The sequence below is a fragment of the Salvelinus alpinus genome, chromosome 3, assembly GCF_045679555.1.
Source record: "Salvelinus alpinus chromosome 3, SLU_Salpinus.1, whole genome shotgun sequence".
Classification (NCBI taxonomy): Eukaryota; Metazoa; Chordata; class Actinopteri; order Salmoniformes; family Salmonidae; genus Salvelinus; species Salvelinus alpinus.
In genome coordinates, this window is record NC_092088.1 from 70874847 (window position 1) to 70893140 (window position 18294).

The window sequence follows — 18294 nt, forward strand, 5'->3', positions numbered from 1 at the left end:
AGGACTTGATGTCTTCATTATATTAGGATTGGGTCAATTTAACAGTCCCTCTGCAAAAAGACCTATCCAGCTGGTTCTATGATCAGAAGATGCTTGGAAATAAGGTGGCCCAATAGGCTGTATTATCTAGGAAGTTATTCCGGATAACGGCAATTAATGCCAATGTCAATGTGTACACTAGCTGTGCAAGTATTATGCCACTCGCAGAATACAGCCCTGGATAAAGACATCAAGACGTGTTGCAAAAAAAATGTAATCTTCCCATGCACATCCCGGGACATTTTAATGTGGAAAGTGAAAGTGACATTACATTTGCCGCTATGATCATTGGGGAAGCGCTACTGCTACAGGGGCGACGGTCTGCTCCACTTCACTGACTGAAGTAGGGATGTCTACAGTGAAGAAGAAGGGGGAGGGAGGTACCACTTTGTCACAGGCTGCTATGTAGATTAACCTTTCAATTAGTTGTTATCAGGTCCTCTCTGTCTCAGCGCGAGCCTTCAGCGAATCGTTTAGAGATTAAAAATACAAGGAAACCCCCCTATGGATGTGCCGCTGTGAGTGTGATTATTTATATCCGATCGTCGTTTCAGTCATCGTGTTAATAAAGAAGAGGACTGTATCCGATAAAGAAAACTTGAAGAGGTAACTACCAGCAAATATTTACGGTAGCTAGCCGATGCCTTTTTCTCTCACTGGTTACATGTTCATCCTTGCATAAAACTTGCGTAAATTGTTTTGCCTCCTTGCCCAGCGTCGTTCGGAACATTTTGTAAACGATGTAGCCTACATTCCAAGGAGACTGTATATCACTGACTAATAATGTGTAAACGAGAATGGACCTGCGAGTCGAGTGAGAAATGGATGGATCGCGAAACTGTAGCAATACATTTATTATTGAGGCACAGTGAAGATGCCGCTACTCCGATTTCCCGGGTCAACTACTCCGTTTGTAGGCTATGTGGAATTTCCCCCCCCCCCCCCCCCCCATGTGTTTATTTTCTAGTCGGAAATGCAGTGCAAGATAATACAGATAATAAGTATTGTCATAATTTACACGGTAGAATGTTGATGATCGCTGTAGCCTAACACAGGCAGGCACTCGTGCTATGTAGAGAAATTCTACCGCTTGATGGATAAGAAATTCTGAATGATTATTTATAGTGTGCCCTATTTATTATGATGTAGCCCACCCGTAAACGTTTGGTAGCCTACATGAGTTGGTGAAAACTGAAATCAGTGAATTGTCAGTGCTTCTGGGAATAGGCTATAGTGAATTTCCACAAGAGTGGAAAATAAAATGAGAACACCAGTTTGTGGGGAAAGAAGTGTCGGGTAGCATGGACAACCATAGCACGATAATAGCCCATCACCTTCAAACCTTTTTAAAACTTGCTGCTTTAAATCAGCAGTCAAGTCTTCGCCGTTTTTTTTGCAAATAAATGATGGATTTAACAAACAACCAATTAAAGTCTAAAATGATCCAAATAATTTTGAAGTGTAACCAATTGTTTCAAGGAGGAGTCGTAGTAAAGGTGGGCTGTCGTTTGACACAGGATATAGTTTAACCAGAAATCATTAATTTAACCACTGACCTGCGGTAACTTTTATGTTAATGAATGACAATCTAATTGAGATACAAAGGTATATTAAATTGTCCCTATAGTGCACCGACTTATTCAGTCAAACGATAAGTGCTCAGGGTAAATACAACATCAAACCATGATACGAGAAGACACCTTAAGAGGCGGTTCAATTGAGTGTAGTGACAGATCAAGCAGCCAACGCAGTCCCTTCTAAAGTGAGCTCATATATAATGATTGACATGTACTTTATCAAACCAGAAATCGGATCTTGCCTTTACAGCCAATATTAAAGTTGCTAGGGAGGGCACATTAGTGTAGGTAAGGTTTAATGAGACTCCATTGGATTGTAATCAGCGTCATGTCGGATTTATGTAAACTACAACATTGTAACAAAATGGCGACTGTTTAGGTCACGTCATTAATGCAGGCAGCAATGTTTTTTCCTACAACTCAACTGATACAAGCAAGGTTAGTTACATATTATCTTCTCGTTCGTAAGCGTCTCATGTTAGTTTGAACATAAATTGCCGTCATAAATTTCCGGTAACCATTCCTCCGCAGCTGTCAAAAAGTGTAACAATATGAATTGATCGTGTGCGGCTAACGTTCAAGCTCGCGCCGACTGCTAAAATGAACAAATCCTTGTTTATCACTCGTTACGCATACAAGCTGTCAAACTCGCGTGCAAGAAGTCAAACTCCATTGCCCTTCTTGTTCTACATTGTAGCTGATTTAGAAACACTGAGTAGCCTAGTTTAGTCAGCTGGTGCTGTTACAATGAAGCATTTAACTATCAACAAAAAAATAACACAAATGATATCACAAGTAATTCTGATAGGTGTTTTATCATATATTTAACAGGTGACATTTAATCTCTCTTGTTGTTATGACTGTAGTCAGTGTCATGACAAATTCATCTTAATCATTATTTTACCACAAACTATTGCATGGGGTTAGGTCAATCGGTGGATTATAGTATCAGACTCAGACTACGGATTAAGTAACATTAGCCTATCCCTAACCTACCTAGAATCATCTTCAATCCGTCTGAACTGCTTTATAATCCATCTGTTTCTCTTGAGTGTTGTTGACCTTCATTTCATGTTGTCTTGGTCTGCTTTTCAGTAAATGTTATGGTGAGGTCTCAGAATATAGCCTAGCCTACTAATCCAAAAACACTTATATTGGTCATGGCCCAATGTGTAAAGTGTATACTAGGCCGATCTCTCACAATTCACTACCAGTAATCAAAACAATCTAGTTATTGTCTAATGTGACCATGGGCTACTAGTACTTGAGATTCAGTAAAGGTGCTGGTTGAAACAAATATATAGAAATTCTGGCTCTGTTATTGTTAGGGTACAGTATTGCATATTTTTGACTTGTGATCTTATTTGACTGTTTATGACTATCTGTGTTTTTTCTTTTAAGTTATCATTTGGATCTTGAAGGAACTAGCGTCATTCGAAGGAATCGTGTTCCAAGTCGGTCGGTAACTGTCCCAACCTTCGAGGAATTTACTATCTAGCTACTTTCATCTTATTTTGAGGTTACATGTGAGCTTCCACCTTGGATGAGGATTTACAGCAGGAATGTATTGATGCCGAGGTGGAACATTACTTTTTGACCTTCAAGATGTGTTGGATGTATCAAATGTTTCACAACAACAAGGGATATTCTCTATGGATCACTTTTTCCTAAATATCATTGTTTAACCATGGTGGAACTTGCTAACCCTCTGTATACGGAGTGGATTCTAGAAGCAATACAGAAAATCAAAAGGCAAAAACAGAGGCCTTCCGACGAGCGGATTTGTCATGCGGTGGCTACCTTACACAGATTGGACAAGAGGACCGTTCTGGAGCAGTTGGAGTTAAGTGTTCACGATGGTTCCATTCTCAAAGTCACCAATAAGGGGAGCGTGTCGTACAAAGACCCTGAGCACCCTGGGAGAGGAGTATCTTCATCAACAACATCATCGCTCAAACCTGTTAGTGCAAACCTCTCTGTCCCATTGTCTAAAGGATCTATATGGAATCCCAGTGACCTTCGCCACGTTGACTGGAATAAAATTCTGAGGAGGGCCATCGAGGGTCTGGATGATAACCACGGTTCCTCTCTGAAGGACATCCAGAGGTACCTAAGGAACCAGGATGATCTATCACATGTCCTGGACAACCCGGGGTTTCACCAGAGGTTACGACTGTCCGCCAAACGAGCAGTCAACAACGGCCGGCTGGAGAAGACCGGCCCACTCTACAGGTTAAACCAGGGGGGTAGTGGAGCAGAGGGGAGGAGCCAGAGGTGTCCAGGTGCTTCCCCATTGGCTCTTCAGTGTGTCACTCTTCTTCCACATGAGAGTGACCAGGTACAGTATACTGATACTAGGTTATGTATTATAGTAGCCTGCTGATAATACTGTGTATTCCAAGGCTTCTTTCACTAGGTACAGTATGCTACTCATAGCCTCTGAATCCTTTATGTCGATAATATTTACCCTCTTTGGTAAAAAATCGTCTGCTAAATGGCATATATTATCCCTTTAGCCGGCAAAATAAACACTAGATTGTTGTTTGACCAATATGTCTCATTTTGGAATATTCAGTCTCATTTGGTTAAGGACTTGATGCTCTCACTGATCATGCCTAATCGGCTTCAAGCACTGGGTGATGATGCTGCACTTGAGGAATGCAATTGGATGATAGCTGACAGTTTTGTGATGAATAGCAGAGCTCTTGTGGTCTTAAATCAAGCTGTTGTGATATAATATTGCTGCTTGGAAACACAGCTACTCAGTAGATCTCCTAGCTAGTTCAGTGTGTACTTTAGGAAACTACTAGGCCTTGTTGACATTTCCTCTGCTCAGGAAAATACTTTGTAACCAATTGGCCATTTTTGCATTTGTTTGGCAGAATAGATGGGCTATGTTGTTATAGACGGAGAGTAAATGACGTACAGTAGCTTTAAGTTATTTGTCTTTGAGAACACAGGGTTGTGTGTAATATATAATTTTATGGGTCAATTATTTTATACTAATACACTTGCTCAAATATGTTTAACAAGTAATACAAATCTAAAAAAGATGGGTGACAAAATTATCAACACCCCTGTTTTCAATACTCCAGCACCCTCCCCTTGCTAGGACACTGAGCCTTTTTCTATAATGTTTTATGAGATTGGAAAACACATTGGGAGGGATCTTAGACCATTCCTCTGTGCAGAATCTTTCCAGATCCTTGATATATATATATATATATAATTTGGCATGCGCTTATGGACTGCCCTCAATTCAAACCACAGGTTTTCAATGTGATTCAAGTCCGGAGACTGAGATGGCAATTGCAAAATGTTGATTTTTTTTTGTTGTGGTCAGTTAACCATTTCTTTGTATATTTTGATGTGTGCTTGGGGTCATTGTCTTGCTGGAACATCCAATTGCGGCCAAGTTTCAGCTTCCAGGCAGATGCAACCAGGTTTTTGGCTAAAATGTCCTAGTACAGTTGACCTTAACAAGGACCTCAGGCCCAGTGCAAGCAAAACAGCCCCATAACATCAAAGGTCCATCACCTTATTTTACATTAGGAATGAGGTTCTTTTTTTGCATATGCATCCTTCTTTTGATGCCAAACCCACCGCTGGTGTGCATGGCCAAAAACCTCTATTTTTGTAACATCTGACCATACCATCCGGTTCCGGTCCAAGTGCCAATGCCTTTAACAAACTCCAGGCATTTACATGTGTCGGTTTCTCTCAATAAAGGATTTTTTATGGCAACCCTTCCAAATAGCCTATTGGCATGGAGGTGACGTTTAATTGTAGATTAAGAGACTTGGTTACCCCAAGATGCAACCAAGTTCTGTAATTCTCCAACTGTGTCCCTTGGACTTTTCTTTGCCTCCCAAATCATCTTCCTCACTGAATGGGGACAAGATACAAATGCACCCTCTACCAGGCACGTTTACCACTGTTCCAGTGGTTTTAAATTTGTAATAATTGCTCTAATAGTGGTAAGTGCTATATTATTATTTTTCTACGCATTGCCTGCTTTTTTTGAAAGTCAACAACCATTTGCCTCATGAGTTCTGAGTTCCATACATTTTTGGCATTCCACATGGTGATGGATGACAAAGGGATTTTAGCCGTGGAAGGCCACAATACTGTTCCTTAAACTGAAATAAAAAAATTTTAAGTAGAATGTTAATGCAGATTTCATTTAGTTTGATTTGAATCTTTAGGGTTGCCAATAATTATGTTTATTTACTTGTTAACCAAAATTGTTCTCTGAGCAAATATATTAATATAAGATTTTTTCACCAGCTGATTTTATAAGACTATATTTTTTCAGCAGCTGTGGCAGTTATCGGAGCGTGGCTGAATGGGGTCTAGCGGGGGTCTTCCTGCATGGGGGAGGGGGGGGGGTGAGGTCTTCCTGGGGCATATGTACAGTGCATTTGGATAGTCTCAGACCCCTTACCTTTTTCCACATTTTGTTACATTACAGCTTTTTTCTAAAATGAATTTAAAAAATTATAATAAAATCCTCATCAATCTACACACAATACCCCATAATGACAAAGCGAAAACAGTTTAAAATATATTTTTTTAGCAAATTTATAATTGAGCTCAGGTGCATCCTGTTTCCATTGATCATCCTTGAGATGTTTCTACAACTTGATTGTAGTCCACCTGTGGTACATTCAATAGATTGGACATGACTTGGAAAGGCACACACCTGTCTATATAAGGTCCCACAGTTGACCGTGCAAGCCATTCGAAGGAATTGTCCGTAGAAATCTGAGAGGAATGTGTCGAGGCACAGATCTGGGGAAGGGTACCAAAACATTTCTGCAACATTGAAGGTCGCCAAGAACAGAGGCCTCTATCATTCTTAAATGGACGAAGTTTGGAACCACCAAGACTCTTCCTACAGCTGGCCACCTGGCCCAACTGCGCAATCGGGGGAGAAGGGCCTTGGTCAGGGAGGTGACCAAGAACCCCAGAGTGGAGATGGGAGAACCTTCCAGAAGGACAACCATCTCTGCAGCACTCCACAAATCAGGCCTTTATGGTAGAGTGGTCAGATGGAAGCCACTCCTCTGTAAAATGCACATGACAGTCCATGGACTCAGACCATGAGAAAACAAGATTCTCTGGTCTGATGAAACCAAGATTGAACTCTTTGGCCGGAATGCCAAGCGTCACGTCTGGAGGAAACCTGGCACCATCCCTACGGTGAAGCATGATTGTGGCAGCATCATGCTGTGGGGATGTTTTTCAGCGGCAGGGACTGGGAGACCAGTCAGGATAAAGGGAAAGAAGTACAGAGATCCTTGATGAATACCTGCTCAGGAACTCAGCCTAGGATGAAGATTCAAAGTAAAATGTCTGAATACTTATGTAAATCTGATATTTCATTTTTTTTCTTTATATATTTGCCTTGTCATTACAGGGTATTATGTGTAGATTGATGAGAGGAGAAGAAACTATTTAATCAATTTTAGAGTAACAGTAATAACAGTAATAAAATGTGGAGGAAGTCAAGGGGTCTGAATTCCGTGTGTGTGTTAGTACCAGTCAAAAGTTTGGACACACATACTCATTCAAGGGTTTTTCTTTATTTGTACTATTTTCTACATTGTAGAATAATAGTGAAGACATCAAAACTATGAAATAACACAGATGGAATTATGTTGTAACCAAAAAAGTGTTAAATAAATCCAAATATATGTTTTATATCAAAGTAGCCACCCTTTGCCGTGATTACAGCTTCACACACTCTTGGCATTCTCTCAACCAGCTTCACCTGGAATGCTTTTCCAACAGTCTTGAAGGAGTTCCCACATCTTCTGAGCACTTGTTTGCTGCTTTTCCTTTACTCTGCGGTCCAACTCATCCCAAACCATCTCAATTGGGTTGAGGTTGGGTGATTGTGGAGACCAGTTCATCTGATGCAACACTCCATCACTCTCCTTCTTGGTCAAATGGCCCTTACACAGCCTGGAGGTGTGTTGGGTCATTGTCCTGTCATAAAAAAATAAAAATAAAAGATGGGACGGCGTATCGCTGCAGAATGCTGTGGTAGCCATGCTGGTTAAGTGTGCCTTGAATTCTAAATAAATTACTGACCGTGTCACAAGCAAAGCACCATCACGCCGCCACCTCCATGCTTCACGGTGGGAACCACACATGCAGAGATCATCCGTTCACCTATTCTGCGTTTTACAAAGACACGGCGGTTGGAACCAAGAATCTCACATTTGGACTCATCAGACCAAAGGACAGATTTCCACTGGTCTAATGTCCATTGCTTGTGTTTCTTGTCCCAAGCAAGTCTCTTCTTATTATTGGTGTCCTTTAGTAGTGGTTTCTTTGCAGAAATTCGACCATGAAGGCCTGATTCACGCTGGCCTTCATGGTCTGCGTGAATCAGTTGATGTTGTGATGTCTGTTACTTGAACTCTGTGAAGCATTTATTTGGCCTGCAATCTGAGATGCAGTTAACTCTAATGAACTTATCCTCTGCAGCAGAGGTAACTGTGTCTTCCTTTCCTGTGGTGGTCCTCATGTGAGCCAGTTTCAACATGGCGCTTGATGGTTTTTGCTACTGTACTTGAAGAAACTTTCAAAGTTCTTCACATTTTCTGGATTTCCTTACCTTCATGTTTTAAAGTAATGATGGACTGTTGTTTCTCTTTGCTTATTTGAGCTGTTCTTGACATAATATGGACTTGGTCTTTTACCAAATAGGGTTATCATCTGTGTACCACCCCTACCTTGTCACACACAACTAATTGGGTCAACGCATTAAGAAGGAAAGAAATTACACAAATTAACTTTTAACAATGCACACCTGTCACCTGGAATGAATTTCAATTAACATCCTCATGAAGCTGGTTGAGAGAATGGCAAGAGTGTGCAACGCTGTCATCAAGGCCAAGGGTGGCTCCTTTTTGTAGAATCTCTAATATAAAATATATTTTGATTTGTTTAATATTTTTTGGTTACTACATGGTTCTATATGTGCTATTTCATAGTTGAGACCTCTTCAATATTATTCTACATTTAGAAATTAGTAAAAATAAAGAAAAACGCTTGAATGAGTAGATGTCCAAACTTTTGACTGGTACTGTATGTATTTTAAGTGGTGACCACGATTTAGCAGCTGCATTGCGCCTCTACTAAATGCATGTAGGGGAAACGCTGTCAAATAATTTTGGAGCTGACTGTATGGCTTGATATAGGGCCCCTAAAAACTCTTAGCCTTCATTTTTTTCCTCTTGACCATGATGCATTAGATGTGTTTTTTCACTCTGCAGAGATTGTGGCTCCATCACTCAGCAGTAACTCATGCTGCATGTGAACAATACTGTATTGACAGCAGTTTTGTACTTGACAAATGAAAAGGACTTTACAGTGAAGGCCAAAACATTGGAAGGTTACTATTACTGTTGCCATAAAACAGTTTTCCTCCCTTTTGTGTAGAAGGTCAAAATTACAGTCTAGGGCTTTGGGAGTATAAAGTTGCGTTAACATGTTGTCTCTCCACGTTATGGAAAGGATTCATTTATGTTAATCATTTGGTAATTTACTACTTTTAAATGGTGTAGGCCTACAGTAGACCATTCTAGATTGGCATTTTCACTATTGGAGACATTATCTACCCTTCAGTTTCATTATGAATATCAGGAAATAACACCCTTGACGATACAGCCACAAGTTTGTGTTTGTGGTCAGACCAAAGTGAAACAGTTCTGTTTTAAGACACTGTCCTCCTGTAATAAAAAGCTTGTCATTACCAAGAAATCTATCCTCATAAGAAATGTCTTGGCCCTATTCTGTATAAGTTTGGAGTTTTTCAATTACACTCAGCTCCTGTGCTATTTGGTGGTGACATCACTAAGTTCTTTTAGTTTACAAAGATCTTTTAGTTTACTCAAAAGGATTACTTCTTTCTAGTCCTTGAAGTTAGCCAGTAACAAAGCATAACTAGTGGGTATAGGAAATGAGAGTCTTGGAAAAGAGCAGTCTTGGGTCAAAGTTTATTCGATTCTAAAGTGAGTTTGGCTGCAACAAAGGCAAGGAATTTTTTTCTTCTCTCCCCTTACTGTTATGTAACCTGTTCTTCAGCACTGCTCTCTGCCTGGCTTCTAGAACAGCAGTCTTCTAATAGAACCCCACCCCCCCTCATGGAACACAACTGTGCCTTTTTAAAGCACTGTAATTTCCTCTAATGTACTTAATTTGGAAATCCCCTAGTCAATCAGTAATATCTTCTCTTTAGCTGTGTGTTCTTTCTCTTTTTTTCTATTATTTTTCAAATGAGCACCACTTTTAAGGGTTTTTATTTTTCTCTCTGTTTAATCACCAATCGGAGGCTGTTTCCTACTGCAAAAAATATCTAATGGCCAGCACAGACTAGGCTAGACACATAGGGTTTTTGCTTTATACATTTTTGAAGTACTGTGTAAGTTGTGAAACTTGACTTTATCAACTACACATACACTGCACTTATCATTTCACAATTGCACTAATATCATCAAAATCAATAGCTTACTACATCAGCAGGTTTTCTAGGCTAATAATTCAGTGGTTCTTATCTAATTAAGTAGATTCACGTAAGAATTGTTAAAATAATTTATATTCCTAAAACATAAGTAGAAAATTATACTGTTGCTGTTTCCTGTTATGATTTATAGCCCAGTGTCTCAACACTGGTTTTAGCTGTCCAAATTCATAATCAATATGCTGATGTAGGTTGTGATATTTTGAATACAAAAATTGCTCTTTACACATGTCAGTCATGTGTTCAGATTACTTTTATTTTCCTAAATTAGAACTTTTTATGAACTGCAAACGCACATACATTTGCCAAGGGTCCACTCGGAGCTGGAATTGATTAGCTTGTTCTACTGTAATCAATATTGTGCACAAATGATTCACTCACATCGATATTGTATGGAAATCAATGGAACTGGGACAATTCGCTGACGCTACATGTGCCGTTTGTTCTCTTCTAAAAGACAAACCTCCAATAACTTGGGTATACTACATTTACCAGTCGATCAACAATAACCTGTAGTAGCTATATATCAACTTATAGCTTTGTGAGACCATTATATCGGTAGATAGCCGATACGGTAACGGAAACAACACTTTTTTTTTGACTGGATAATTCCAATGAATCACCACCTCACATCGGTTTCTAAATGACTTCAGAGATTGGCTTTCATTTGAATTATAGCTTAAGCCTCAAATCCATGAATTTATTTGAGGCCAGAGTCATTTATGGGAGGAGGGGGAAAAAATAATCATACTACGGACTGGCACATATGAAGACAACACAGGTATTAAACGAAAGATATGAATCTGTTTTAAGCAATCGATTTTGTGAGATCGTGATGACTATAAACTTTAGTAATCACCAATCTGAGGTAAAAACGATATTTCATTTTTCTGATATTTTTGTGTGGTGAAAATGTCTGTAATGTAGTAACACGTTCAGCCCATCCATAGGAAAATTAGCGTAAAATTTTAAGAATGTCAAGATAATGAAATATTTTGATTTGGGATGATAGTAAATGAAGCACGCTTTATTTTTTTTTATTTTTTTGTTGCAACAATGACATCTGTTTCTCACTGCTTTTTAACCATGGAGAGAGTATACAAATCCTCCTAAAGACAATTTAACCAGGCGCTGTAGACTAGATCTTCCATAGTGACTGTGCCGCAGCCTGAACCTTTGTCTCTACTCATATGCTCAGGCTACCGATTTGATGTAATAAAAAGCTAATCCTATCTTATTGGATCAATGCCTTTTTCATGCAGTTCATGTATAGGGCTGTGACGGTCATGGAATTTTGGATGACGGTAGTTGGCCAGCCATTTGGCCAGCCAGTCATCGTAATAACTGTTCAAATAGCAAAACAAAACACACATTTTCTCTTCCTCTGCTCCTGACTGTATGTGCTGCTAGAAATGGAATGAATAGAATGGGCATCCCCATCCCCACCGACGTTATCTGCCTGAGGGAGTTATCCAACTGGCCCCTCTGTCACGACGTTACCTGAACGCCCATCTGCGGCCCGCTAATCGTTAGCTGTCTTATCGGCTGCTATCTGAATAGGTCTATGGTACAATTTTTCTTGGGTCACTATAACTATATCTATTTTGCCAATTGGATTGATCCCCTCTACCACACGGAACCCCACTAATCTACCGACGGAAACGCACGAGGTGGCTAAAAACAGACCTTCATCCTCTGCTATCTTGCTACCGATGGCCCGGCTAACTTTCTGAATCGCCGTTACCCCAACCAACCTCACTACTCACTGGACCCTTATGATCACTCGACTAAGCATGCCTCTCCTTAATGTCAATATGCCTTGTCCATTTCTGTTCTGGTTAGTGTTTATTGGCTTATTTCACTGTAGAGCCTCTAGCCCTGCTCATTATACCTTATCCAACCTTTCAGTTCCACCACCCACACATGCGATGACATCACCTGGTTTCAATGATGTTTCTAGAGACAATTTCTCTCTCATCATCACTCAATACCTAGGTTTACCTCCACTGTATTCACATCCTACCATACCTTTGTCTGTATATTATACCTTGAAGCTATTTTATCGCCCCCAGAAACCTCCTTTTACTCTCTGTTCCGGACGTTCTAGACGACCAATTCTCATACCTTTTAGCTATCCTACTCCTCCTCTGTTCCTCTGGTGATGTAGAGGTGAATCCAAGCCCTGCAGTGCCTAGCTCCACTTCTATTCCCCAGGCGCTCTCTTTTGATGACTTCTGTAACCGTAATAGCCTTGGTTTCATGCATGTTAACATTAGAAGCCTATTTCCTAAGTTTGTTTTATTCACTGCTTTAGCACACTCTGCCAACCCGGATGTTCTAGCCGTGTCTGAATCCTGGCTTAGGAAGACCACCAAAACCCCTGAAATCTCCATCCCTAACTACAACATTTTCAGACAAGATAGAACAGCCAAAGGGGGCGGTGTTGCAATCTACTGCAAAGATAGCCTGCAGAGTTCTGTCCTACTATCCAGGTCTGTACCCAAACAATTACAACTTCTACTTTTAAAAATCCACCTCTCTAAAAACAAGTCTCTCACCATTGCCGCCTGCTATAGACCACCCTCTGCCCCCAGCTGTGCTCTGGACACCATATGTGAACTGATTGCCCCCCCATCTATCTTCAGAGCTCGTGCTGCTAGGCGACCTAAACTGGAACATGCTTATCATATATATCCAATAACGTTCCAACCGGAGCATTCTTTTCAGTCTCTATAAGTAATGGACCGCATGACGATATCATGAGGAAAGTGCGTGACCAAGAACTGGCATTCTGCCAGACCACTGACTGAAACACCTCCCATCCGGTCCCACAACACAGCATAAGCTGTGTTAGGAAGCTCTTTGCCACCTTCTCCTCCCTCCTGAATCCTCCTCCCCCTCCTCCCCCCTCCTCCCTCTCTGCTGATGACTTCGTCAACCATTTTGAAAAGAAGGTCGACGACATCCGATCCTCGTTTGCTAAGTCAAACGACACCGCTGGTTCTGCTCACACTGCCCTACCCTGTGCTTTGACCTCTTTCTCCCCTCTCTCTCCAGATGAAATATTGCGTCTTGTGACGGCCGGCCGCCCAACAACCTGCCCGCTTGACCCTATCCCCTCCTCTCTTCTCCAGACCATTTCCGGAGACCTTCTCCCTTACCTCACCTCGCTCATCAACTCATCCTTGACCGCTGGCTACGTCCCTTCCGTCTTCAAGAGAGCGAGAGTTGCACCCCTTCTGAAAAAACCTACACTCGATCCCTCCGATGTCAACAACTACAGACCAGTATCCCTTCTTTCTTTTCTCTCCAAAACTCTTGAACGTGCCGTCCTTGGCCAGCTCTCCTGCTATCTCTCTCAGAATGACCTTCTTGATCCAAATCAGTCAGGTTTCAAGACTAGTCATTCAACTGAGACTGCTCTTCTCTGTGTCACGGAGGCGCTCCGCACTGCTAAAGCTAACTCTCTCTCCTCTGCTCTCATCCTTCTAGACCTATCGGCTGCCTTTGATACTATGAACCATCAGATCCTCCTCTCCACCCTCTCCGAGCTGGGCATCTCCGGCGCGGCCCACGCTTGGATTGCGTCCTACCTGACAGGTCGCTCCTACCAGGTGGCGTGGCGAGAATCTGTCTCCGCACCACGTGCTCTCACCACTGGTGTCCCCCAGGGCTCTGTTCTAGGCCCTCTCCTATTCTCGCTATACACCAAGTCACTTGGCTCTGTCATATCCTCACATGGTCTCTCCTATCATTGCTATGCAGACGACACACAATTAATCTTCTCCTTTCCCCCCTCTGATAACCAGGTGGTGAATCGCATCTCTGCATGTCTGGCAGACATATCAGTGTGGATGACGGATCACCACCTCAAGCTGAACCTCGGCAAGACGGAGCTGCTCTTCCTCCCGGGGAAGGACTGCCCGTTCCATGATCTCGCCATCACGGTTGACAACTCCATTGTGTCCTCCTCCCAGAGTGCTAAGAACCTTGGCGTGATCCTGGACAACACCCTGTCGTTCTCAACTAACATCAAGGCGGTGACCCGTTCCTGTAGGTTCATGCTCTACAACATTCGCAGAGTACGACCCTGCCTCACGCAGGAAGCGGCGCAGGTCCTAATCCAGGCACTTGTCATCTACCGTCTGGATTACTGCAACTCGCTGTTGGCTGGGCTCCCTGCCTGTGCCATTAAACCCCTACAACTCATCCAGAACGCCGCAGCCCGTCTGGTGTTCAACTTTCCCAAGTTCTCTCACGTCACCCCGCTCCTCCGCTCTCTCCACTGGCTTCCAGTTGAAGCTCGCATCCGCTACAAGACCATGGTGCTTGCCTACGGAGCTGTGAGGGGAACGGCACCTCCGTACCTTCAGGCTCTGATCAGGCCCTACACCCAAACAAGGGCACTGCGTTCATCCACCTCTGGCCTGCTCGCCTCCCTACCTCTGAGGAAGTACAGTTCCCGCTCAGCCCAGTCAAAACTGTTCGCTGCTCTGGCACCCCAATGGTGGAACAAACTCCCTCACGACGCCAGGTCAGCGGAGTCAATCACCACCTTCCGGAGACACCTGAAACCCCACCTCTTTAAGGAATACCTAGGATAGGATAAAGTAATCCTTCTAACCCCCCCCCCCCCCCCTTAAAAGAGTTAGATGCACTATTGTAAAGTGGTTGTTCCACTGGATATCATAAGGTGAATGCACCAATTTGTAAGTCGCTCTGGATAAGAGCGTCTGCTAAATGACTTAAATGTAATGTAAATGTAATAAGCTTCATTCCACGTTCTACTGACTGTTGACATCTAGTGGAAGGCGTAGGAAGTGCAAACTTCCTTTTTTCTCAGGTTTTTGCCTGCCATATGAGTTCTGTTATACTCACAGACATCATTCAAACAGTTTTAGAAACTTCAGAGTGTTTTCTATCCAATAGTAATAATAATATGCATATATTAGCATCTGGGACAGAGTAGGAGGCAGTTCACTATGGGCATGCAATTTATCCAAAAGTGAAAATGCTGCCCCCTATATCAAAGAAGTTAACACCCCAGCCATCCTACAATCTAAGCTTGATGCCCTCAATCTCACACAAATTATCAATGAACCTACCGGGTACCACCCCAAAGCCGTAAACACGGGCACCCTCATAGATATCATCTTAACCAACTTGCCCTCTAAATACACCTCTGCTGTTTTCAACCAAGATCTCAGCAATCACTGCCTCATTGCCTGCATCCGTAATGGGTCAGCGGTCAAACGACCTCCACTCATCACTGAAACACTTCAGCGAGCAGGCCTTTCTAATCGACCTGGCCGGGGTATCCTGGAAGGATATTGATCTCATCCCGTCAGAGGATGCCTGTTTTTTTTTATTTTTACGCCTTCCTCACCATCTTAAATAAGCATGCCCCATTCAAGAAATTTAGAACCAGGAACAGATATAGCCCTTGGTTCACTCCAGACCTGTCTGCCCTTAACCAACACAAAAACGTCCTATGGCGTTCTGCATTAGCATCGAACAGCCCCCGTGATATGCAACTTTTCAGGGAAGCAGGAACCAATATACACAGGCAGTTAGAAAAGCCAAGGCTAGCTTTTTCAAGCAGAAATTTGCTTCCTGCAACACAAATTCAAAAAAGTTCTGGGACACTGTAAAGTCCATGGAGTATAAGAACAACTCGCCCAAGCCTTCCCCATTTCTCCTTCTCCCAAATCCAGTCAGCTGATGTTCTGAAAGAGCTGTAATATCTGTACCCCTACAAATCAGCCGGGCTAGACAATCTTGACCCTCTCTTTTCTAAAATTATCTGCAGAAATTGTTGTCTGTTCAACCTCTCTTTCGTGTCTTCTGAGATTCCCAAGGATTGGAAAGCAGCTGTGGTCATCCCCCTCTTCAAAGGGGGTGACACTCTAGACCCAAACTGCTACAGACCTATATCTATTCTACCCTGCCTTTCTAAGGTCTTCGAAAGCCAAGTCATTAAACAGATTACCGACCATTTCGAATCCCACCATACCTTCTCCGCTATGCAATCTGGTTTCAGAGCTGGTCATGGGTGCACCTCAGCCACGCTCAAGGTCCTAAACGATATCTTAACCGACATCGATAAGAAACAATACTGTGCAGACGTATTCAACGACCTGGCCAAGGCTTTCGACTCTGTCAATCACCACATCCTCATCGGCAGACTCGATAGCCTTGGTTTCTCAAATGATTGCCTCGCCTGGTTCACCAACTACTTCTCTGATAGAGTTCAGTGTGTCAAATCGGACGGCCTGTTCGGGCCTCTGGCAGTCTCTATGGGGGTGCCACAGGGTTCAATTCTTGGACCAACTCTCTTCTCTGTATACATCAATGCCAAACATACCCTTGTAAAACTGACCGTCCTACCGATCCTCGACTTTGGCGATGTCATCTATAAAATAGCCTCCAACACTCTACTCAACAAATTGGATGCAGTCTATCACAGTGCCATCTGTTTTGTCACCAAAGCCCCATATACTACCCACCACTGCGACCTGTACGCTCTCGTTGGCTGGCCCCCGCTTCATACTCGTCGCCAAACCCACTGGCTACAGGTCATCTACAAGACTTGCTAGGTAAAGTCCCCCCTTATCTCAGCTCGCTGGTCACCATAGCAGCACCCACCTGTAGCACGCGCTCCAGCAGGTATATCTCTCTGGTCACCCCCAAAACCAATTCTTCCTTTGGCCGCCTCTCCTTCCAGTTCTCTGCTGCCAATGACTGGAACGAACTACAAAAATCTCTGAAACTGGAAACACTTATCTCCCTCACTAGCTTTAAGCACCAGCTGTCAGAGCAGCTCACAGATTACTGCACCTGTACATAGCCCATCTATAATTTAGCCCAAACAACTACCTCTCCCCATACTTTTTATTTATTTATTTATTTTGGTCCTTTGCACCCCATTATTTCTCTCTACTGTCGTGTCTTTAGCTATGCCAGATTAATTGCTATGACATGCTATTCTATAAAATAATTTCTCCGTAATTAATATTACCTGATTGAACTAATCATGTAAATATAATTAACTAGAGAGGGACACCACGAAATAATATTTATAGAGCTGTTATCTTCCGAATAAACTCTTAAAGATTTAGTAATATTTTACATCCATAGCAGTCACATTAATCGTCATTTTATTCAGTCTCATCTGAAAGTGGTAAGTTCTTGGTTATCTGCAAGAATCCTGGCTAACAAGTTGAATCAGCAATACAAAATTGGGTTTAATTATTTATTTACTAAATACCTAACTAATCACACAGAATCACACATACACAATTAAGTCATAACTTGATCACAAATTGTCGTCATAAAGGCAAACGTCCCTAGCGGGCGGAATAGATATGACAGCTTGTTACACAAAGGGAAGGGGCTGAGTTTTAGTGAAAGAGCGGGAGACTGGAACATAGGCGAAGCTGTGTTATTGTAAATACAGTATCTTATGCATTCTAAATTACCGCCCATTTGAAAAGGAAAATGCAATAAATATTTACTCTGAGCTGCGCTTCAGTAGGTCGGTGGTAGATGGAAGACCGTCTTGCCAAACCGAGTCCTCTGTCCTTTGAAGAATGTCTCTGGTGGTCACTGGATACGTTGGAGTAGCGTCGATGTGTAGTAGACGGGATACTCTGACTGTCCTTCCTAACCTGCGTTTGTAGCAGCTGTTGCTAACTCAACGGCTAGGAGGTATCACTTCTGTAGTGAATACGAGTTCAAAGTTCATACCATTTGCAACCAAAGTCCATACTGATGTTGGCTTAGTTCTGTAGTTATTATCTGAACCATTCTGACATCGGATCGTCATCCTAAATGTACCCGGAACAGGAAGTTATATTTTTGTCAATTTTATAGTGGAGGGAGAGGGGTGTGTCTGAAAAGTTTATAACCCATGTCTCTTCATAGGGGCGGGCCCCTGGTTGAGCAGAAGCCAAGCTTCAGTGTTTTACTTGCTATATTGTATTTACTTCGCCACCATGGCCTTTTTTTGCCTTTACCTCCCTTATTTCACCTCATTTGCTCACATTGTATATAGACTTATTTTTCTACTGTATTATTGACTGTATGTTTGTTTTACTCCATGTGTAACTCTGTGTTGTTGTATGTGTCGAACTGCTTTGCTTTATC

General features: G+C 42.2%; 1 protein-coding gene across 7 annotated transcripts in view; it reads left to right on the forward strand.

Moving 5' to 3' along the window:
* The first annotated feature begins 339 nt into the window (after positions 1 to 339).
* The window catches only part of kat6b (K(lysine) acetyltransferase 6B), a 44992-nt gene continuing 27037 nt past the window's right edge, over positions 340 to 18294 (forward strand). For 4 of the 7 annotated variants that reach the window (XM_071393902.1, XM_071393904.1, XM_071393905.1 and 1 more), the window contains exons 1-2: positions 340 to 645; positions 3018 to 3954. In XM_071393902.1, coding sequence (XP_071250003.1) covers positions 3304 to 3954 — 651 coding nt within the window. In that variant the 5' untranslated portion in view covers positions 340 to 645; positions 3018 to 3303. Of the gene's footprint in view, positions 646 to 1860; positions 2055 to 3017; positions 3955 to 18294 lie in introns of those variants that run through there. The other 3 variants (XM_071393907.1, XM_071393908.1, XM_071393903.1) reach the window with 2 other exon arrangements.